General features: G+C 31.5%; 1 protein-coding gene across 3 annotated transcripts in view; it reads right to left on the bottom strand.

Annotated features, from left to right (window-relative positions):
- LOC126889942 (uncharacterized) overlaps window positions 1–24,163 on the bottom strand; it is a 138,378-nt gene that overhangs the window by 33,591 nt on the left and 80,624 nt on the right. For all 3 annotated transcript variants that reach the window (XM_050658695.1, XM_050658696.1, XM_050658697.1), the window contains one exon: window positions 9,043–10,075. In XM_050658695.1, the coding sequence (XP_050514652.1) occupies window positions 9,043–10,075 (1,033 nt within the window). The remainder of the gene's footprint in view (window positions 1–9,042; window positions 10,076–24,163) is intronic.

The following is a 24,163-nucleotide window of genomic DNA, read 5'->3' as shown; positions in this document are numbered from 1 at the left end:
AAATGAAAATATCTCGAAAACTAATAAATTTAGACATAGGGAATGTATACAAATTAAAGTACGGTAATGGTACTTTTCAATAGTGATATAAAATATAGGGTATCCCATTTAAATTTTACTGAGAAAATTAATGTACTTAAGTTTTAACTCACCCTGTATTAGATATAAAGAAAATTAGCAATATCAATCATTTTTAAAAATTTTGAAAATAAATAAAAAAATATGGCATCAATAAACCATTGCCGTTGTGCTATATATTTATACAGTGAGTTGAACTTGTTATGAACAATGTCAAATAAACGTCAAATTGAAAGGCAGTTTATTTAGAAGTTCTCCTAAAAATTATTAATTTTTAAGGTTTTTTCTTAACTTTTTGAGTATTACGAGTAGTATAAAGAAGTACTAAACCAGTGATCTGTAAGAAAGTGTGAAATTTAGCGCCTAGAAGTTAAATTTCAGGAAACAAATAATATGGAAGGTATACCACCCGAACCTCCAGATAAAGGTAAATTTTATGTAGAAATGGAAGGAGATGGGATGATGGAATATGAGGAATTAAATAAAAATAACAATAGAGTAAATAATAAGGTAACAAACAAACAAAACCAAACAAGTAGTACTATTGAGGTAAGTAACAAATTTAGTTGCAATAACGATGAAACTTTGACAAATTTAAATCAAACAGATAAGTCAGGTAAGCAAAATTTAAATAAAGTAATAAATTTAAGATTAAAACATAGATATCAATTTGGAGATAATGCACCTTATATAGTACACATAGAAAATAAAAACGGTAACATTGGTCGATTACATAGGATCGGCACGGCCCGTTTGATTTTAAGTGCAGTACCTGAAATTGAAAATAATATCACACAAATTACAGTAGTTGGTAGAAATAAAATCAAGGTAGAACTAAATAATTTTGCTAGTGCTAATAAATTAATTGATTCTCAAATTCTTAAAAGCAAAGAGTATGAGGCATATATTCCAACGTTTTTTACTCAAAAGAAAGGTGTTATAAAATTGGTAGATAAAGAGATAGAAGATAATGATTTATTATCATTAATTAAACCTAGATTTGGAATTAAATTCGAAGTATTACATGTAAAAAGAATTATGCGGAAAGTGATTCAAGATAGTAGAAGAAGTAATACTAATTATGTAAAAACAGGAACCGTAATTGTCACTTTTAAAGGTCAGTCTATACCAAAAAATGTAATAATAGAAAAAATGATATACGAGGTGGAAAATTATACACCCAGAATAATCCAATGTTTAAAGTGTTTGAGATTTGGGCATATAAGTGCCCAATGTAGAGGAAAAGATAGGTGTGAAAGATGTGGCGAAGAACACAACAAATCTAATTGTTCCAATCCGAATAATTTACTTTGTGTATTGTGCAAAGGAAAACACAGCGCTACTGACAAGGGAGCAGATTGTACAGAAAGACAAAAACAGGAATATATTAAAAAAGTTATGAATAATGAAAATATAACATATTATGAAGCTAATAATAAATATAAAAAATGTTATTCAACAGTAAGTAAAGACCAAGAAAATACTTCAAATAAATATACAATATCTAAACGAAAAAGATCAAGTAGTATTGATTCTAGTAGTGTAGATAAAGAAACAATGGAAGCACGCAGAAAAATTTTGCAAACACCAAGAATACAAAGTCAGCCTTGTTATAATTTTAATAATCCCATTTATTCTAACACAACACAAACACAAAACGATAATCAAAATAATATAGGAGAAATAATAGTAAACTTTATTTCAGCAACATTAAATCAAATTAATCACAATTTAGAGTCGGTCTTGACGGTCCAGTTAGCTGGGGCTCAGTCGATCGACAAGTTTAGTGGATTTGCGATTTGCGGTCGCTGGTTCGAGCCTCAGCTAGGTCATGAAATTTATAAAAGGCCAACGCCGTAGTATAAAACTCAATAGAGTCTACGGCTTGGTCTGGAATAAACTGGCGTCTGATCGACCTATGGAGGAGCGGTACGGGAAGGGATAAGGGCTTCCGGCTTGGTGATACTCCTCCATAGATCCCTACCGAAGGGCGTTGACGCCTAAGAACGGTGTATACATACATAATCACAATTTAGATCAAAAAACGTTGGAATTATTAAAAAACAATATTTCACAATTATTATTACCTCGTGATGGCTAACGTTTCATTTCTTCAATGGAATGCGAGATCAATTAAAACAAATAAGGGTTATTTAGAAAAATTCTTGTATGACAATAAAATAGATATAGGATTAATATCAGAAACTTGGTTAAAAAAAAGTAATTTTATTAACTTTACTGGTTATAATGTCTTTAGGAATGACAGAGATGATGGATATGATGGAGTAGCCATCCTTTTGAAAAAATTAATAAAATTTTAAAACAGTCCTACTTTTCACCAAATCAATGACTTAATGTGCAATAGCATATCCATTAAAATTCAATCCGGCAAAAAGATAAACATTTATTCAATATACGTAAAACCCAGTCTTAAAATCACAGTAACTGAATGGAAAAAGTTTTTTAATAGTCTAGAGAAGCCTTTTATAATTAGTGGTGATTTTAATAGCCACAATTATGTTTGGGGTTGTAGTACTGTAGATACTATAGGAAAAAATCTGTTAGAAGCTATTGAGGACTGTAATCTTGTAATTTTAAATAATGGTAAAGAAACTTTGATGCGTAGACCGAATAGCAATAATAAATCTGCAATAGATCTTACAATATGCTCAGCAAATATTAGTCATTTTTTCGATTGGGATGTTGTGGACGAGACATTAGGATCAAATCATTTTGCTATTATTATTAAGTCAAATATTAATGTTAATAAAGCGGAATGTGTAAATACAAAATTCCAATGGAACATAAATAAAGCGGATTGGTCTCTTTTCTCTTCTATCACTGATAATTTCATGGAAATAGATAATAATTTAAATTACCAACAATTTTTAAATAAATTAAACGAATATTGTAAGATATGTATACCGGAGAAGAGAACAGGGACTAATCCACGATTTAGAAAAACTTGGTGGAATGACAATTGTAAAAAGGTAATAGAAGAACAAAAACTAGCTTTACGCAAGTTTAAACTACAGTCTAATATACAAAATTATATAAATTATAATAAATGTGTAGCGAAAACCAAAAAAGTTGTATTAGAGAGTAAGCGTAATGCATGGAGAAATTTTTGTAAAACTTTAAACAAAAATACACCAATTAAAGATATGTGGAATCAAGCCAAACGATTACAAAACATTTTTAAACCACAAGTAAATCCAGTGACTGAAGGAGAATGGGTTGAGGAGTTTTTAAGAAAATTATGTCCAGATAATATATTTTCAAAAATTAATGTAATGGAAAGAAAAAACTCTATGCATCCACTTTCAATTCCATTTAGTTTCTGTGAATTAGAAATAAGCCTTAAGAATAAGAAAAATACTTCTCCAGGTATAGATAATGTACATTATATTATGTTGGCCAATTTACATCAAAAAGGGAAAGAAACACTATTAAATTTTTTTAATCAAATATGGTTATCAGAAGATATTCCAGATAACTGGAGAGAGTACCGGGTGATTCCTATTCTCAAAACAAATCGGAATCCTGATTCAGCAGAATCTTATAGAGGTATTTCATTGAGCTCCTGCATAACAAAAACACTGGAAAGAATGATAAAACTTAGGCTCGAAAGTTGGCTAGAAAAAAACAATAAATTATCACAAACACAATTTGGATTTCGAAAAAATCATTCTACTGTGGAAGCTGTGAGTCATTTGGTAACAGATATAAATTTAGCGTTTACGAAAAATTCTTCAGTAATCGCTCTTTTATTAGATGTTGAAGCAGCATACGACAACGTTAATTTAAATATACTATATAACAAAATGATACAAATAGGTCTGCCAGAATGCTTCTGTCAAAAAATAATAAAATTGTATGACTGTAGAAAAATTTATATATCGGTAAATAATAACACATTTGGTCCAAGACTAGCGATGGGTGGTTTACCTCAAGGAGGAATATTAAGCCCTTTGTTATATTTAATTTACACTTCTGATATAGAAAAAAATTTAAACTCAACAAAAATTTTACAATTTGCAGATGATATAGTTATTTATCAAGAAAACATTAAAATAGAAAATGCAGTCAAATCCATTGAAGAAGGAGACAAACATATTAAAATATGGAGTGAATTACATGGACTAAATATATCTGATTCCAAAACCAAATTATGTATTTTTACAAGAAAACGAAAAGAAATACCCAATCACATCTTAATAAACAATATATCCTATCCTGTACAAAGTTATGTTAAATATTTGGGTATTACTCTGGATAGACAGCTTCTCTGGAAAGAACATATAGACCATATAGTTAAAAAAACAGAAAAAGGAATAAACCTTCTTCGATTCGTATCACACTTACGTTGGGGAGCAGATCCAAATATTTCTTTGTTGTTATTTAAAAATAATATAAGAGCTATATTCGACTACGGATCAATATTATACAGTGACGCATCACAGTGTCATTTAAATAAAATAGACAAAATCATTAATAAATCCCTTAGATTGTGTATAGGAGCCCTAAGAAGTACACCGATAAATAATCTACAAGTTGAATGCTGTGAAATGCCGATGGATATAAGACGAAAAAAACTTGGCATCAACCTTTTAGTTAGATTGTATGAAAAAAAGGCAAGTTTAATTTCCAAAATACATCAACTGTTTTTAGCAGACTTGACAGAAAAATATTGGATAAAAAAGAAAACTCTAAATATGGTAGATTTATATTCAAAAATGACAATATATGATAAACAACTTTATAAATATGACATAAACCCAAATTATAATATTGACTTTAATAGTATGGAACAAGTTCAGGTATACTTTTTAAGGGACTATAGCAAGTTGCCTATATCTTTAAGAAAATTAGTGTTTATCTCCGACAGTTCACAAATGTTCAAAGATTATTGTATGCTATATACAGATGCATCAAAAAATATTGAAGGTGTGGGATGTGCCTATTGGGATAGCAGTAATAAAATTAGTAAAATGTTTAAACTAAATTCTATTATGAGTATATACACAGCTGAATTAATAGCGATAATGGAAGCACTAAAATATTTATCTAATATAAATCATTCAAAGTTTATAATTTTTAGTGACAGTAAAAGTTCTCTTAGTAAAATTAGTGCTATAAATCCTAAATCAAAAGTGAACTACATTGAATTATATATCATAAATAAAATTAAAGAACTTCAGCAACAAGGAAAGTCTGTTAAGTTGGCATGGGTTAAAAGCCACTGTGGAATAACTGGAAATGAAATGGTAGATGAATTGGCTAAAAACGCGGTGACACAAGGAGTATTAACCCATTATCTTTGTACGCCAAAAGATATTGAATCAAATTTATTCAAAGAGATTAAGAAAGAATGGAAAGAAAGGTATATTGATGAAAACGTAAATACAGGAAACCACTACAGATCAATCAGAAACTATATAACGGATAAACCTTGGTTTTCTAAAATGGAGTCGACAAAAGATATGATAAGAACCATATGCAGAATGAGATTTGACCACTGTCTTACTCCATCATATTTATTTAAAATTAATATAGCTGATAGTCCACAATGTATTTGTGGACAGTTGGGCAATCTACAACACAAAATTTTGACCTGTTCTCTTATCTCTAATAAAGTTAATATGTTTTTAAATTCACTGTATTCTTTGACTGATGTCCACCATCCCATTAATTTAAATTATTTATTAACATTAGAAAATAATGAGTTGGTATACCGACTATTGTATAAACATATTTTAGATATTAAGCTTAAATTGTAATTGTAAAATATAGAGTAAGTATTTCTTGTAAATTGTTATATGTTAAAAGAAAAAGAAAAGAAAAGAAAAAAAAAAAAAAGAAATATAAAAAAAATAATAAAATAAAAATAAAAAAAAAATAAAAAAAAATAAAAAAATAATAAAAAAAAAGAAAGAAAAAATATAAAAAAAAGATATATAAAAAAAATAGAAAAAAAAATATAATAATTAAAAAAATATAAAAAAAAATATGTAGATAAAAATGAATGACGAACTTGGACAGTCCATAGTAAAATAGCTTTCGAATGAAGTAGAGGGCTAAAGAAGAATGTTGCAGTTTTTGCTGTGGAACTCTGAAAACATCATTTGGAAAAAAATTAATAAAAATATATATATATATATATATATATATATATATATATATATATATATATATATATATATATATATATATATATATATATATAAAATTATTAAAAAAAAAATACAAAAATAATTATTTATTATTAGAATTGTTTATTATATTAGTATTAGTTTTAGGATAAGATACGAAAAAATGACTAATAAAATAAAAAATAGTAAAATTGGCGAATAGATTTAGTGTCCGCAGTCATATAAACCCAAACAAACAACAACAAACTTGTTATGATTTTCATATAAAATTGGTTATAACTTTGTAAATACCCTGTATAACACCCACCTTTATATTTTTGTGATGAAGTTAACAGGATGTATTAGGATGAAAACTCGTTATAATTTATTGAAGGGTGTAAAGTATACACAATACTCCCCTCTTCAATTTGTTGTGGTCAATCACATCGCGATAAATCGCAGCGTCTAAACAGCGTTTCAATCATCAACAAATCACAGCAATTTGTCATCACAATAAGTTGCTGTGACTTATCGCTGTGTCTAAACGCCGCGCGCCGCTTAATCCTGAACAAAAATATGTGAAACTATTTAACAACCCAATAAAGAACAAGAAAACTAACATGCTCTACAAATATAACTCAACAGAAACAGAAAAGAACAGACTGCAGCAAATTAATGTAGACAGATAAAATTGATCATAACAAAAACTGTTACAGAAACTGTCGGAGAAACCAAGAATGAAAGAAAGGCAGAATGATAATATTGAAGGATATAGAATATAGTCCATTCATTAACGGTAAAATATTGCAAAACCTTTAAATTTTAAAGAACCGCTTGGATTGACACGAAATTTGGCATACACACAGCTAACAAGTCCAAGAAAAAAAGTGATATTGTGCCGATATGTGCTTTTGCCCTGGGGGTGGTTTTCACCCCCTCTTGGGGGTTAAAAAATATTCGTCCAAACAAAGTCACGAAATGGGTAAACTGGCTAATTTAAAGTAACTTTTGTTCTATAGAGTTTTTTCACTAAGTCAATACTTTTCGAGTTATTTGGCAGTGAATATGTTCATTTTTTCAACAAAATACCCACGCTTTTAGACGGTTTTTCGCAAATAACTCAAATTGTAAGTATTTTGTCGAAAAAGCATTCTTAGCAAAAATATAGCCTATAAAAAATTTAAAAAAATAGTGAATATATCACGTTTTTTTATTTAGTAGAAGCAGAGTTATAGCTAATGAAATATAGGTTCATATTCGTCAAATTCCAAGTGGAATACTTTAACGTGAAATAACCAAAAATGAAGCACATTTCGGGGAAAACTCATTTAAACTTATTTAAAGTGTTTAAAAAAAGCTTCATTTTTGTTTTATAAAAAAAATTTCTAGCATCAAAATTAAACAAGTTACGCTCAAAATAAAGTTAGTCCCTTTTGGTTTTGGTAAAAAAATCGAGAAAATCACCCCATAATTAGTATCTTAAATGAACTTAATTATAACGACTTCACAAGTTTCTTGACTCGTGTATATATTGTTTATATGATCTGTAAGTTTCATCGGTTCAAAGTCCTTATTATTGAAACGGCTGTAGTTAAAAGGGGTTGAACGAGTCACTGATCACGAATGTATGCAAATTTAGAAACACCAAATCTTGTTCAATTTTTGTCTAACAGAAAAACAAAAAAATACATGATATTCAGAAAAACAAATCTGACTTTTTTTGTATTTCGAGACTTTTGGTATCTCTAACAATTTTTAAGTTATTTTGAAAAAAAGCATATTTTTCAAAATTTAAATTTTCAAAAATTTTACTTTGAAACCAAATTTTTTCAAAAATAAACACTTTGAATCGATGAAACTTACAGATCATATAAACACAATATAAGTAAAATAATTTATGGAGCGGCAACGATTAATTTCATTTAAGTTGCTAATTCGGGGGTCTTCCCGATTTTTTTTTGCAAAAACAAAAGGGACCAACTTTATTTTGAGCGTAACTTGCTTAAATTTAATGCTAGAAACTTTTCGTAAAAACAGAAATAAAGCTTTTTTTAAACACTTTAAAAAAGTTAAAATGGGTTTTCCCCAAAAAGTGCTTAATTTTTTGGATATTTCACTGGAAATATTCTATTTGAAATTTGGTGAATATGAATCTATATTTCATTGGCTATAACTCTGGTTCTACGAGATCCAGAGACCTAACGCGTCCACCATTTTTTTTACTTTTTTATAGGCTATATTTTTGCTAAGAACGGTTTTTTCGACAAAATACTTACTTTTTGAGTTATTTGCGAAAAACCGTCTAAAAATGTGGTTATTTTGTTGAAAAATGAACATATTCACTCGCAAATAACTCGAAAAGTGTTGACTTGGCGAAAAAGCTCTATAGAACAAAAGTTACTTAAAATTAGTAAGTTTACCCATTTCGGGAGTTGTTTTGGACATATATTTTTTCACCCCCAAGAGGGGGTGAAAGTCACCCCCAGGGCAAAAGCACACGTCGGCACAATATCACTTTTTTTCTTTGACATGTAAGCTATGCGTATGCCAAATTTCATGTCAATCCAAGCGGTTCTTTAAAATTTAGAGCAAAAACCGTGAAAGAATGGACTAATAGCAATAGAAGGGAATACGCAATGATTTATAAAAAAAAGTACTAGAAATAATGCTGAGATTTATAGTAGGAAGAATAAAGAGAGGAACGACTAGAAGATGAACGTAAGAGAATGATGAAGAATGATCCAAAGAAGGTTTGAATGGAGGCCGATAGCCAGATAAGATATTGCGCAGGATACAAAAAAGCGAATATAACTTACATATTAAAAAATCTTACCATATTGATACTATTCAACAGAAGTCCAAGGTCACTGCTAACATCTCCTTGTCTCACTTGAGATCCACTGCCCAACGCCATCGACGAAAAATTTATAATACTGTTTCCAAATTTACCCCCTTCGCCATGTCTGATCCTCCTCCCCCTTCGTGGAACCGTTTCTGGATGTCTCTGTCTGTAATCAGCAATAATGGACTGAACATCTAAAGTAAGCCTTTTCCCTTGCTTGTCAATGGCACCATTGAGATCCAGATTGTTCTGTGGTGGTTTTGTTAGAAGAGATTTTTGTCTGATGATATTTCCGTTAGCTCCAGAAGAAGGCATGTATGGTTTGCTGGTGCCTGTTAAATTAGATTTTAAAATACTTTGAGGCAAATTGTTCCTTATCGTCTCCTCAATACTGCCATTTTGAGATTCGCTTAACATTTCGCTGTAGTCAGTTTTCTCGTTGATTATCAAAACTTGTTTTTTTCTTTGCATTCTAAGAAGAAGCTCTTCTTTAAGTTTCTTCAAATGGATTATGTTGTTCCATTCTCTTTCCTTCTCTTTAGCAAATTCGTTTAGTGTTTTGATTTCCGCTAGTAGTTGATCACTGAATGATTTGATCTGGTCCAGATTGCTGCAATCAGCCATATCGATGAAGTCGTTTAGGATTTTATCTCTAGATTGGAAGTTATCTTGGATTTCAGCTCTCAGTCTTTTTACAGGATATTCTTCAGTTTCAGATTTCCGTTTATTGTTTTCTGCATTTGGCGAGCTGTTATTACTATAGTTATCATCTTGAATTTCGCTGGAATCGGGTTCATCTTTGACACCGTTAGAAACAGTTTCTAATTTGTTTTTATCTTGGAAATCTTCTTTGATTTGTTGACTTTCATTTTCGTTATCACTTCGGGGTTTCTTATCTGGTTCGTCTAGGCTTGAGTCGTTTTTGTTGATGACTTCTTGATCTCTCTCTTCTGCATGGCCGGGCGATGAAGGTTGCACATTGCAACCTTCGACCACACTTTCCATAATCTGCATTTTGTTCAAGCTGAAACAAAATAAATCCATTAGCATATTATGAATCGTAATTAATTAAAATTATAATAAAAAACCACTTAATTTTTCTATAACAAAAACATTTTGTGACAAAAATATTATTTACTGCTCAGTTGTATTTAACTAAGGGTAATGTAAAAGGTTATAAACCGGGAGATATTAACAGAACTTCAACCACGATTTTCTAAATCCTGCCCTTTGCAATACTGGAAGGTTAGAAAAGGTACTTACAATTTATGGAAAAATCCACAGGTTTCCTGTGACATTTTCCTGTGAAAATTAGATTTTCCACGAGGAAAAAAATGTGAAGTTGCGATGAATTTTTGAGTCCTGCCATATCCATAGAATGACAGGATACTATCAATTTTATGAAGAAAATTTTTTGGGCAGGAGGGTTGCAAAAGGACTAAGAGTGTATATGGATATACGAACATTTAATGAAAATAATGAAATCTTCATAATTTTCTGAGTGTTGCCAACTTAATAAATTAAACATAATTATTTAAAAATGATCGAAAAAAATGTTGGCATGACGTCTCCTAATGTTCAACTGCACTTGTCCCTTGGAAAATTCTGTGGAAAATTTTCACCCTGGTTCCGTGATTTTCTGAGTCATAAAATAAATTGTATTATAAAATAAATAATTTAAGTAGACATTATTCAAAATGGCAGGATGTTTAGTTACACCTTTTTTACTACACATAGTTAAAAATGTGTAAGAGAATTCGTGGAAAGTTACACGATTTTCTGAGTCACGCCATTTTGGACATATCTCAAAAATGTTAAAAAAAGCTATTTACAAAGAGGCAGGATGGTTGTGTAGTTATTTCGTATATAAAATAAAATTTTAAGTCAGTTAAATTATTGCAGGTTGTTATACAAACATATTCATATCACCACAATTTTCTGAGTCATGCCATGTCAAGTATGCTTAAAAAACACTAATCTAAAACCGTTTACAACGTGGCAGGATAACCGCAAAGATATTTAATACATAAAAATGAATTTTTACATCGTTAAAAGAATCGTACCGTATTAAATATTATTTTCCTGAGTAATGTCTCGGATTTTTACACACCTTTCAAATCTAATACAAAACTGTAACCTATTTATTTTAAGCGATTAGATCATATTTGTATCTAAGTAAACGTAATAAAAGTAATAGGAAGAAAATAAATAATTTTACAATTAATTGGTTATAGTAGGGATTGTACCTATTATACAGGGTGTCCAGAAACTCTTCTAACAATCGAAGCTCGGAGATTCCTCAGATAATTTTAAGAAAATTTAACTCAATTCACCTCGTCCGAAAATGCTTCCCAAGGAAGCTAGAGCTCTTTAAAGATAGCGTATCTTAATTAGTTTTTTTTTAAATAGCTCCAAAACACTTCTATTTAGAAAAACGAAAACTGGTACAACTATTTATCTTCCAGAGATAAATCGATTCCATCATTTGTCAATTTTTAGTAGCGGTCATAGGCGTCCGTTTAGGGAAACGGATATTTTATCGCATAACTTTTCTGTGTTTAACATTCTTGTACTAAAAGGTAGTCTTGCTTTAAGTCGGTAGGATACGCCGTGTTCTAGAAAAATTGATTTGAAAATTTTTTCGGTTTTTGAAAAAATATTTTTTTTTCGGGAAAAAAAACGAAAACTGGTACGTTTATTTCTCTTCCAGAGATGAATATTTTATCAATTGTCAATTTATACTATCGGTCATAGGCGTCCGTCTTGGGTAGATCAACGAAATCTTATAACTCGCTTTAATTGTTAAGCATTTTTGACAGTAGAGTATTAAATTATGAGATATTCTAGTACTAAAAGTTACTCTTGATTTAAGTCGGCAAATACACCATTTTTTTTATTTTTTCAAATTTTTCTTAAATTCAAAATACGAAAAATTTTGAAATTGTTTTTTCTAGAAAACGGTGCATCCTACCGACTTAAAGCAAGAGTACCGTTTAGTACTAGAATACCTCACAATTTAATAATATAGTGTCAAAAATGCTTGAAAGTTAAAGACAAAAAAGTTATGCGACAAAATAACCGTCGCCCTACCCAAAACGGACTCCTATGACCGGTACTAGAGATTCGCAATTGATGGAATCGATTTATCTCTGGAAGATAAAAAGGCGGACCAGTTTTTGTCTATCGAAATGGAAGCGTTCTGGAGATAAAAGAAATCTAATTACAAGGCGTCATCTTCAAAGAGCTCTAGCTCCCTTAGGGAACATTTTTGGATTATGTGAATTATGTTAAATTGTCTTAAAATTATCTTAGGAATCTTAAAATTATATACAGGGTGTTCCATTAAAAAAACATAAGTTTGTGTCACCTTGTCAATACGGGTATCCCTGTATATTAGTAAATATTTTTAAATTATGATCCTCTCTTTGCCCCACGTTTTACCTAAATAACTTTTTTTCTTATCTCTTACGACAAACGAGTAATTGGACTTTGTCACACTAATGCCCCACCCTGTATGTATACGAAATAACTATAAAACCATCCTGCCTCTTTGTAAATAGACTTATATTAAGATTCTTGAAACATATGCAAAATGGCATGACTCAGAACATCGTGGAATTTTTCACGAATTTTCTTACAAATCTAGGACTCCTGTCATCTTACAAGAACCGTTTAACCTTCCTGCCGAGTACCGAAAAAGTATTGATTGCATTTGAGTATTATAACTTTTTAAAGGCAGGACTCAGAATATCACGGAATCAGGGTAAAAATTTTGCGCATAATTTTCCAAGGGACAAGTATACTTAGACAGTAGGAGACGTCATGCCAACATTTTTTTTTGATCATTTTGAAATAAATATGTTTAATTTATTTAGTTGGCAGGACCCAGAAAATCATGAAAATTTCATTAGTTTCCTTACATGTTTGTATACATCGACACCTGATATGAAAAACATTGTATCTCCACTTACAATGTTTTTCAACTATGGCTTAAATAGCATCTATAAACGATAACCTTTAATTTGGTCTAAGAACTTTTATCCTATCTTATGTAATTATAAAGTTATTTAACAAAATAACCTCATTGTAAGTGCAAATTTTTGACCACTGGGTAGAAAAAACATTGTAACCAATGTTACAATATTAAAATTGTTTATTATTGATGAAACTTTTTTACTAAAACATTGTAACATGGGATACAATGTTTTTCTCGAAACATTTATTGAGTAAGTTTTTATAACTACATTGTAAGTTGTGATACAAGAAAGCAAGGTAGTGGAATATTACGATGAACAACATTGTAACTAAATATAGTCAGGAGGTAAATTCTATAATATTAACTGCTGAGCATAGTAAGCATGCCTCAAATCGTAAAAACTCACATAAAAATACTAGTTAAGAATTTCAAACAAAAATAATATCACCTATATCATTCACTGCTGAACTAACTTCTACTGATGAAACTCAGATAATCAATGGTCACAGTGGATTGCACGCTCAAGATACATCGACAGTGCAAACTTCTACATGCACCGAAGATACAATTAGATACGTCTGCTAAGAAAAAACAATACCCCAAGAAGAAAAATCTTAGAAGGAAGAGACAAAGGGATCCTAGTGTTTGAAAAATGAATGTCTTGAAGAAACTGAGGAACTCTGGTCAAGAATTTACTGGCAAAACCAGAAAATTATCGAAAATTAGAGAACTGGGACCTGGATGTAATGATAAATGTATCAGAAAATGTAAATCGAAATTATCAGAAAATGACAGACTCCATGTATTTAATAATTTTTGGGCAATGGCTGATCATGACCAAGAGAGGAAAGTGGCAAAGCTAAAAGAGTCCAGAAGACACTGGACATATGAATATAATTTGCAGTTGACAGAACACTGACTTCCAAGTTTGTAAGAAAACATTTTTGGACACTTTTAACATAACAGATATGTGGTTAACTACACTATTCAAAAAAATTGATAGTCATGAAGGCGGTGGCCGTATACCTGGAGATATGCGTGGTCGCCACAAGAACAGGGCAAATGCTGCAGACGAAAGTATTAACAATTCGATTCGTGCGCATATAAACTCTGTTCCAGCAAAAGAAAACCATACGATTTGAAACAACTAAGTCAAAATGACATCTTGGACTTTAAATCAATGTTAAGGAAAATACCGAATTGGGATTTAGATATAGATAAACGACAAGTTATCTGGTCGAAAATACAATACGTAAAAATATATAAAGAACAACCACATATTATATTAGTTTTCAGTACGATCTTATTTCTGATCAATTATCGTTTATAAACAGAATGCAAACCAAAATCGAGCAAAAGGGCTACCAAATCCAGGAATAAAAATATACACGATTTATGGGAAGTACAAATTCCTTTAGCATGTAATGGTAATGGGTTACTTCCCATAACCACTTCAAAATATAAAGATCTTGTTGCTTTGTGCTCTGGTAAAGCTATACCAGAGCAATATTGCAGTTTTTATTTAAATCTTCCCCACTCTCAACAAACGGAATATTCGGACAATTACTCTGAATAAAAGTTTGCATGGGGTTAATTTTGTTTATTTTTTAATAGAATATAAACTGCTTTATAATTTGTAAATGTTCTAAAATAAACTATTTTTAATGGGAAATAAGCCACAATTTTACCAAAAAAATGATTTTATTAACAATAAATTTATTTTATTAAGATTAAATAAATTATTAGAAGAATTTTTTTACTTAGCAACAACATTTTTGTTTATTTTAGTAGTATTTTGTATTTTGACAACGAAACCCGATTTGGGCTTCGAAACGTTAATAAAATCATTTTGTTGGTAAAATTGTGGCTTATTTCGCATTAAAAATAGTTTATTATAAAAATGCCACAAGGAAATAGTTTCAGAACAACATTGTAAATGTTCATTTTGTAATAAATAAATCTAAAAGATATTATTTTATTTACCTACTTCTTGTTAGTATGTATGACGTAAATTCTTAAATACTACTTGTCTGAGCAAAAAAATCACGTTTCAAGTAAAACCAATAAAATAAATTAATTATAATCTCTTTATTTGGATATTTACTGATTAGTTACAATTTATATGCACCTAACCAAAGAAACATACTGTGTTGAAATATCATTGTATGAACCACTTACAATGATTTTCACCTAAAATTCTGAAAAAATTTGCTATTGTAACTCGACCTAAATCAGGACCAGTACTGTTGACAACAATGTGATATGTAAAAGTGAAAAGCTGAGAAAAAGTTATAAAATATGGATTAAGAACATTACAAAAAATATAAAAGCTGACCCAGTAAAAAAATAAAATGTTTTGGAAATTTCTTTAAATCGCTCTCCTGTAAACTAAGCAAAAGTGAGTTACAATGTTTTTCATATCAGGTGTCGACATAATATACTCCGTTAGGCCGTTTGCAACCCTCCTGTCCAAAAAATGTTCTTCATAAAATCCATAGTATCCTGTCATTCTACGGATATGGCAGGACTGAGAAATTCATCGGAAAACCCTATTTTTATTTTTTGGGAAAATCTAATTTTTACAGGAAAATGTCACAGGAAATTTGTGGATATTTCCACAAATTGCAAGTACCTCGTCTACCCTTCCACTATTGCAAAAGGCAGGACTTAGAAAATCGTGGCTGAACTTCTGTATAATATCTCCCGGTCCATTATGTTTGTAGTGGATATGAACTAAATATGATTTCCATCTTTTGCGTTATTTTGCCGGTTATTAGCGCGCTCATCACTGTATGATGTTGGTTTTTATTAATAATCTAATTATGTTCTTTTATAGACGAATTCCAAAAACAATTTAAAAGCAAATTACTGAAAAATACCTTAACTGATAAGAAGACATACCTGAACTCGGTACCAGGAAAGTGTGATTTAACATGTTTTTAGGAAAAGCTTATCTTTAAGACTATTCTAGGTAAAGAAAAATACTTTGTATGAAATACAAAATAAATTTTTTGTAAATATTACAAAACTGAGAAATCCTAAAATTTAACTTCTTGGTACCATTGATTTCTAAGAATACATAAAACGTATTACTACTTTCCTGCTAAACATTATGTAATGTAAATAAATTCCGGAGGTCTAATATATATGGTACGTATAAGTAGTCTCTTCGAAAAGCTCCATTATAGTCCATTTTAGCTCCATTATTGTGCCCGATGTATGCTTTTGTCCTTGGGGTAAGGACCACCCCATCTCGGGGGCGAAAAAACATAGGTTCAAAATAAATCCGGAAATGGATACTCCGTTTGAAAATTATTGATAGCACAGTTTTTCGACGCAGGTCATTTGTATTGTACGTTGCATTGTTTTCATACAACATACAATACAAATGACGTAAAAACTGTGCTATAATATCAATATAATTTTCAAGCGGACAATAATTCTAAGCAACTTTTGTTCTAGAGTAGTTAAGATTTTTGAAGTTATTCTTTAGGCGCGATGCGATTGAGAGTAAAATGTCATAAATCTCCGCGCATGCGCACACAGGCAGTAATAGTTCGTTGCTAATCTTTCAAGATAGGTATGTATGTATCAGTATCAGCGCAAATAAGTCATTAAAAGAATATATTAGTGTTTTTAGTAAATGTATTATTTATTATAATTTTTGGATTTGTCTTTCTCTGTAGTAAGATAATAAAATATTATGTAGATATAACATTTTTATATGTCTATTTGTCACCGTATTGTGTAATTATATCCGAAACTTACGTGTCATTTAAAGACGCTCGGTGGCGTAGTTGGCACAGCGTTGGGTCAGTGATTGGAAGGTCGCACCGGTCGTGGGTTCCAATCCTGGACGATTCATATTTTTTTTAATTTTTGGTTGTTTTAATAAAAAAAATTTGAAAGTGGTAGATAAGAAAGTTAGTTTAATATTTAAATAAAATACAAATAACCTGTTAGGTATATTTACTTCGTTGAAATTATATAATAGAAGAATAACTTCTTACGTGCGTACAAAGTACACACACATTCTTTTTTTTTTCTGTATAGAGTTTTTTGAATCAATACTCGAGTTATTCGCGAGTGAATATGTTCATATTTCAACAAAATATTAATTTTATTCATTTTAACTACAATTCTCCCTTAAGCCGGAAAGATGGGGAGATTTTCTTGCAAAAGAGTTGTAGCTCAATATCTAAATGCGCGTAATAGAAGAGTTTATTCTTAGAATTCATACGCTATACAAATTATATCCGCGATACAATACATTTTAATTTTTCCTAATATTTTTCTCTTGAGTTGAATCAATCAAAGGGTTATAAAAATATTGTTTGGCATTTTTGCCGGGGAGATCCTTTCAGATTGTTCTGGCACCAATTGTATCCTTAATCCTATTTGAAGTAACTAGTGGCGATGTATCACTAATCCATTAAAGCAGGGCTTCCCAAACTTATTCGTACTGTGACGCCCTTGGGACTTTGCTATTTTTTTGCGACTCCCCTCAGCCTAACCCCCAATAATACTTACCAATTTTAGTACTAGCCTAGTAACCGGTTATAGTTATAACAAAAAACACTATTTTAACATAATTTATAATTTTTATGAGAAACTAAGAACGAAAACAAAACATAAGCACAAAAATAAAAAGGGATATTTATTTATGTAACTGGCTGGTCAATGTGAGGGATGTGCTTGCTTTTTTGAGCACAGCTTATGAAACCGGGGCCGCAGTTTGGAAATTACCACTCTCATCTCTTTTTTTCTAAGTTTATGTTTGACCTCTACTTGTTTTTAATTACTGCAACTGCAGAAAAGCCTGTTTCGCACAAGTACGAAGTTGCAAATGGTAATAAAACCTTTAATGCAGCACTGCTGATGGCTTGATATTCATGAGAAACTGAGCTAGAAAATTTAAACAGTTTGTCCTTGTCGTATTGAAGCTTTAGGCTGCAATCGCATGACAATTATGTCTTCCTCTGTTGAAATTGTCGATGGTATGGATGACTGGAAAGGGTTTCTGACCCAGATCTTCGAGAAAATATTTCTCAAAGTGTTCGCTCAATGATAACATGTGTTGTGTAAACATATTTTTTAAAAAGGGATCGAGGATTTCTATCGTTTTTTCTTGTAGAATACCTTGTAAAGCAGGGAAACACTTAATTTCTTGATCTTCGAATTTTCTCATCCATAAGAGCAACTTCTTCTGAAACCCAGTAATTTATTAGGATCGGATATGGAGTGCGCTCGACTCCAGTGTTACCACTGTCCGGATAATTATCCGATTTTAGGATTCAGCAATTTTTTGAATAATTTCGGTAACTCGATTTATTTCATTTATTTATTAATACATATATTTTATACTCATTTAAAAACAAATAAATATATTTTCTGTATTAAAAGTCCGCGCTGACACGCGGCGCCCCTGGGACAACGTCGCGACGCCCCAGGGCGTCGCGACGCACAGTTTGGGAAGCCCTGCATTAAAGGACTATGAGCTCAAAAATTGAAATTATATCACTTCGAACGCTCTTAAATAGCTCGTTATTCGAGCTCAAAATTTTTAATCTACGGGATATGAAAGCTTATAAATAGGTTGTAATTTAGCGCTATTTGCTTCTTAATTCCTGCAATGTGAACTCAACAGGGGTTATTTTCAGTTTTACATGTTTTACGGAAAGGAGCCTTAAATTTGCTCTTTATCATCGATGAAAAATCCGATCCGTACTACGACGAAAAACTACACCAAATTTCTTGGCTTTAGAATCTGACTCAACCTCGGCTAATCCACTGTAGTGATGTTGAAAAAGTAACTATTCGTTACAAAGTACTCGTTACTTACGAATACCGAAAGTAACGATTACTATACAGAGAGGCAAATCGTTACTTTGATTACTCTGATTACTTCGTACCAATCGTATCAGAGCTAGTAACGACTATTGTATTTACTTTGATTACTCTGATTACTTCGTTACTTCGTACCAATCGTATCAGAGCGAGTAACGACTATTGTGTCTACTTTGATTACTCTGATTACTTCGTTAATTCGTATCAATCGTATCAGAGCGAGTAACGACTATTATATCTACTTTGATTACTCTGATTACTTTGTACCAATCGTAACAGAGCGAGTAACGACTATTGTATCTACTCTGATTACTTTGATTACTTCGTACTTCGTGAAGGTTGTTATTATATCGGAATACCTATACAAAATACCTTTTTACCGAGAAATACGATTCTCAATATGATTACCGGTACTCAAATACAAAAGTAACAAAATTAATCATATCATTTTTATATTATTTTTCTCATGATCATCTTTCAGTGCGTCACAGTTTTTCGATTTCTTTCTAACGCATTAAATTGTATGTGACAGAAAAAAAGGCACGTCCGTGATTACAGACATTTACAACATTTATTCTAGTTATTCTAGTTGTCGATAGATGGCGCCATAATAAAAAAAATATTTTTTTTAATTAGATAATAATATTACAATAATATAATCTGTATAATTGAAATTGAAAATAAAATGTGACAACTGTCAGATTTAACTAAAATGGCATGTTAGAATAAATGTCATAAATGTGTATTATCACGGACTTACCCTTTTTCCTATCATTTGTTACGCACTGAAAAATGCTCATGAAAAGGACAATACCTTAAGGTCGTTGTTATATCGGAATACCTATACAAAATAGCTACCTACTGAGAAATACGATTCTAGATATGATTACCGGTACTCAAATACAAAAGTAATCATAGTAATCAAAGTAACGAATATGTACTGTAAATGATTACTTTATACAAAATACCTACCTACTGAGAAATACGATTCTCGATATGATTACCGGTACTCAAATACAAAAGTAACAAAAGTAGGTAATCATAGTAATCAAAGTAACGAATACTGTAAATTATTACTTTATACACAAGTAACGATTTGTAATGAATACTCGAAAGTAACTATAATCAACATCACTAATCCACTGCCTTCAGTTCCGGCTAAAATCGGTTCGTTAATATGAGCTGTTACCACTCACTTACGGATATCGAAGAGGCCGAGCGACTGACCGGCGGTTAATTGAAGCCAAAATCACCACATACATGCAGTTTTCGTAAAGGCGTTGGCACGCTCGATCACAAAACTGCATGTGTGTGGCGTCTCAACTGCAGTTCATTAACTTAACTACTCAAATAACGGCCTTCAGTTCTGGCCTGCATGCCATAGCCTCTTCGATATCCGTAAGTGAGTGGCCTTAGTCTAGGTTTGACACTAACTGATGCCAAAATGAGAAATGATAATGAATAAATAATAATCACCCAGTAGAAAGAATCGGTGACTGTAAAATTCCTGGAATGATTTAGATCAGAAGGTCGAATGGAATATTTTGGGAGAAGGTTAGATGAGACATATCTGCGAAAAGTAACTAAGAACCCTAAGAAAAACATATCTAAAGACCTATATATTCTTATTAATTTTATTAACACTTTTACGTTTTGTTACAGTTATTTCCCAATGTGTAATCAATACAATTCAACTAGATAAAACAATAGCAAATATCATTATTCATACTAGTATAAGGATTGTCGCTATTCTTTTCCGGAAATGTGTCGTCGTGGTGTCATATGTTACACATATGGAAAACCTATTTCAAAATCGAAAATTATTAGCTGATTGGTTGTCTCACAAATATTTCCAGAGGACTTAAGTCTATGTAAATCGTAACTGTCTTTACCGTACTTCAATGCAGATAAAGTGGAAATTATATAATAAAGTCTTTTGAGCAAATATTTAGGAAGAAATGTCATTTTGTGAAGTTTAAAGGACTTACAGGTGTGGAAAGTTAGAACCGACAACACCCTATCATATTTCAAGAAACTATAAAGCGTCGTTTTCACGCTACGTCTTAAGGGTCGTTTTCACGCTACGTCTTATTGTACGTTTTGTGTGATAGGATTTGTCCTATTACAAAAAACGTACAATAAGACGTAGCGTGAAAACAGCAAAACGTACGTCTTGTCGAATCGAAAAAATTAAATCCGCTTATTCACAAAACGTACGTTTTGTCGTACGTTTTGCATGACACACAAAACGTACAATAAGACGTAGCGTGAAAACGAGCTTTTATTGTACGTTTTGTCTGTCATGCAAAACGTACGACAAAACGTACGTTTTGTGAATAAGCGGATTTAATTTTTTTCTACGAGCGTGCAAAAATGTCGCATTTCGCGCACGCATTTTAGTTTATATAGAAAGTTTCACTTTTCCGCATGCGTGTTACTTTTCCGCACGCGGTTTTAAACTAATATTTAACTAATAGTGTAGGAAACAGAGGTTGAACCTTGCAAAATGGACACAAGTCCGGTTTTATTTTTTTTCTGGCATATCAAGGGGTGCTTATTATAAGACTAACTTTTTCTGAAAAAATTTCGCCCCGGAACCTTCCTTTTCACCCCTTTAAAGGGGGTAATTTGTGGTTTTTGCGGAACGTAGCCCTTCCTGTACCTTTTACAAAAAATTTCTTTTATAGAAATATGAAGAGGACTATATTTTCTACGATTTGTTTCTGACAGCATCTCTCTATCATCCACCGTTTAGCAAGGGTGGCGCCCCAAAGTTGACAAGTTTTTAAAAAAGATGTTTTAAAAAAAATATATTTTTCCCTAACTGCAACGGAAATTAAAAAGAAATTCTGCGAAAATTATTCACAAATAGATGATTGATTTTTTGGTATAGGTTTCACTTAAGGGTAATTGCCCTTTTTTTAATTACAGGGTGTTACATTTTAAAAAACCCCTTTTTATACCATCTGAAGCGTTTATGCTAGAGTAAAAAGACTTTCAGCGATTACCCATGTACTGGTGTTATTTACAAATTTGTATAATGCACCCCCATTTTTTCCCCGAAACCACCCCAAAAAAAAGAAGAATTAATAAATAAAGTGATTTTCTTGGAATCCTTCACACACAATGCCCTTCATTAATATGCTTCATATATCATTTTGTGCACGTTATTATTACCCATGCATGGACACTTAAAGCGATTTCCTAGTGCAACCCCTGTAGCCAAAAAAAAATAAATAAAATGGAGGGTTGAAAATTTTTTTTTGTTTTTTGCTTTTTGATCCATATGGGCATATGCTTCATCAATAGTGCTTTTCAAAAATATATATGGTTATTGCAACATCCCTGCGGAAACCACCCCTATCCTTGAAAATATACTGCCGAAACTACCCCTATACCTTGGCGAGCATGTTTTTACGATTTCCTCATTACCTATTCATTTTTTTTAAACAAAACTTATACAAGGTTAAAGACCACTATTTACTCTAAAAATTAGGTCCTATTCATTTTTTTCGTTTAAGCAACCGTTACGGCACAGTGGCGCCGTAAACCTCATATATGCTTTGGCGGGCTCCAGTTTTTGTTTTTTTTTTCGTCATCTGTTCGTTTTATTGATAAAGTACTTATGTAAAATAAATCAACACAGTGTAACCTACAAATCATGACCTATGCACATTTTACATTCTTTGCTCCCCAAAGCCACAGTGGTGGCCCAAAATAAATTTTTTCATATTTTCGCCACCTACACGCATTTTACTGCGTTAATGCTACCTTAATAGCACAATATTCACCCCTAAGTGGTCGCTAAGCAGTGGCGGATCCAGGGAGGGGTGATGGGGGTGATCACCCCCCCACCCCTCTCAAACCAAAGTGATATTATATTTGAAGATTATAAAAATATTCATTTATTTTTATAGAAAAACATATTATAATAATATTATTTTTATAAGAATGAGTTTTTATGCTTTAGCGACAGTGGCGGATCCAGCATCGTTAAGAGGGGGGTGCCAAATGGTTAAATTTCTATAAAAATAAATGAATATTTTTATAATCTTTGAATATAATATCACTTGGTTTGAGAGGGGGGAGGTGATCACCCCCATCACCCCTCCCTGGATCCGCCACTGCTTAGCGACCACCTAAGGGTAAATATTGTGCTATTAAGGTAGCATTTATGCAATAAAATGCGTGTAGGTGGCGAAAATATGCAAAAATTTATTTTGGGCCACCACTGTGGCTTTGGGGAGCAAGGAATGTAAAATGTGCATAAGTCATAATTTATAGGTTACACTGTATTGTTTTATTTTACATAAGTACTTTATCAATAAAACGAACAGATGACGAAAAAAAACAAAAACTGGAGGCCGCCAAAGCACATATGAGGTTTACGGCGCCACTGTGCCGTAACGGTTGCTTATACGAAAAAAATGAATAGGACATAATTTTTAGAGTAAATAGTGGTCTTTAACCTTGTATAAGTTTTGTTTAAAAAGAATACATAGGTAATGAGAAAATCGTAAAAACATGCTCGCCAAGGGATAGGGGTAGTTTCTGCAGTATATTTTCAAGGATAGGGGTGGTTTCCGCAGAGATGTTGCAATAACCATATATATTTTTGAAAAGCACTATTGATGAAGCATATGCCCATATGGATCAAAAAGCAAAAAACAAAAAAAAAATTCAACCCCCCATTTTATTTATTTTTTTTTGCTACAGGGGTTGCACTAGGAAACCGTTTTTGGTGTCCATGCATGGGTAATAATAACGTGCATAAAATGATATATGAAGCATATTAATAAAGGGCATTGTGTGTGAAGGATTCCAAGAAAATCAATTTATTTATTAATTCTTCTTTTTTTTGGGGTGGTTCCGGGGAAAAAATGGGGCTGCATTATACAAATTTGTAAATAGCACCAATACATGGGTAATCTCTAAAAGTATTTTTACTCTAGCATAAACGGTTCAGATGGTATAAAAAGAGGTTTTTTAAAATGTAGCACCCTGTAATTAAAAAAAGGGCAATTACCCTTAAGTAAGACCTATACCAAAAAATCAGTCAATTATTTTTGAATAATTGCCGCAGGATTTCTTCTTAATTTCCGTTACAGTTAGGGAAAAATATATATTTTTTGAAAACATCTTTTTTAAAAACTTGTCAACTTTATGGCGCCACCCCCGCTAAACGGTGGATGATAGAGAGATGCTGTCGGAAATAAATCGTAGAAAATATAGTCCTCTTCATATTTCTATAAAAGAAATTTTTTGTAAAAGGTACAGAAAGGGCTACGT

This window comes from Diabrotica virgifera, chromosome 8 (assembly GCF_917563875.1).
Source record: "Diabrotica virgifera virgifera chromosome 8, PGI_DIABVI_V3a".
Taxonomy (NCBI): domain Eukaryota; kingdom Metazoa; phylum Arthropoda; class Insecta; order Coleoptera; family Chrysomelidae; genus Diabrotica; species Diabrotica virgifera.
Note: the sequence above shows the minus strand (reverse complement) of the source record. Positions and strands in the feature narration are given on the sequence as shown.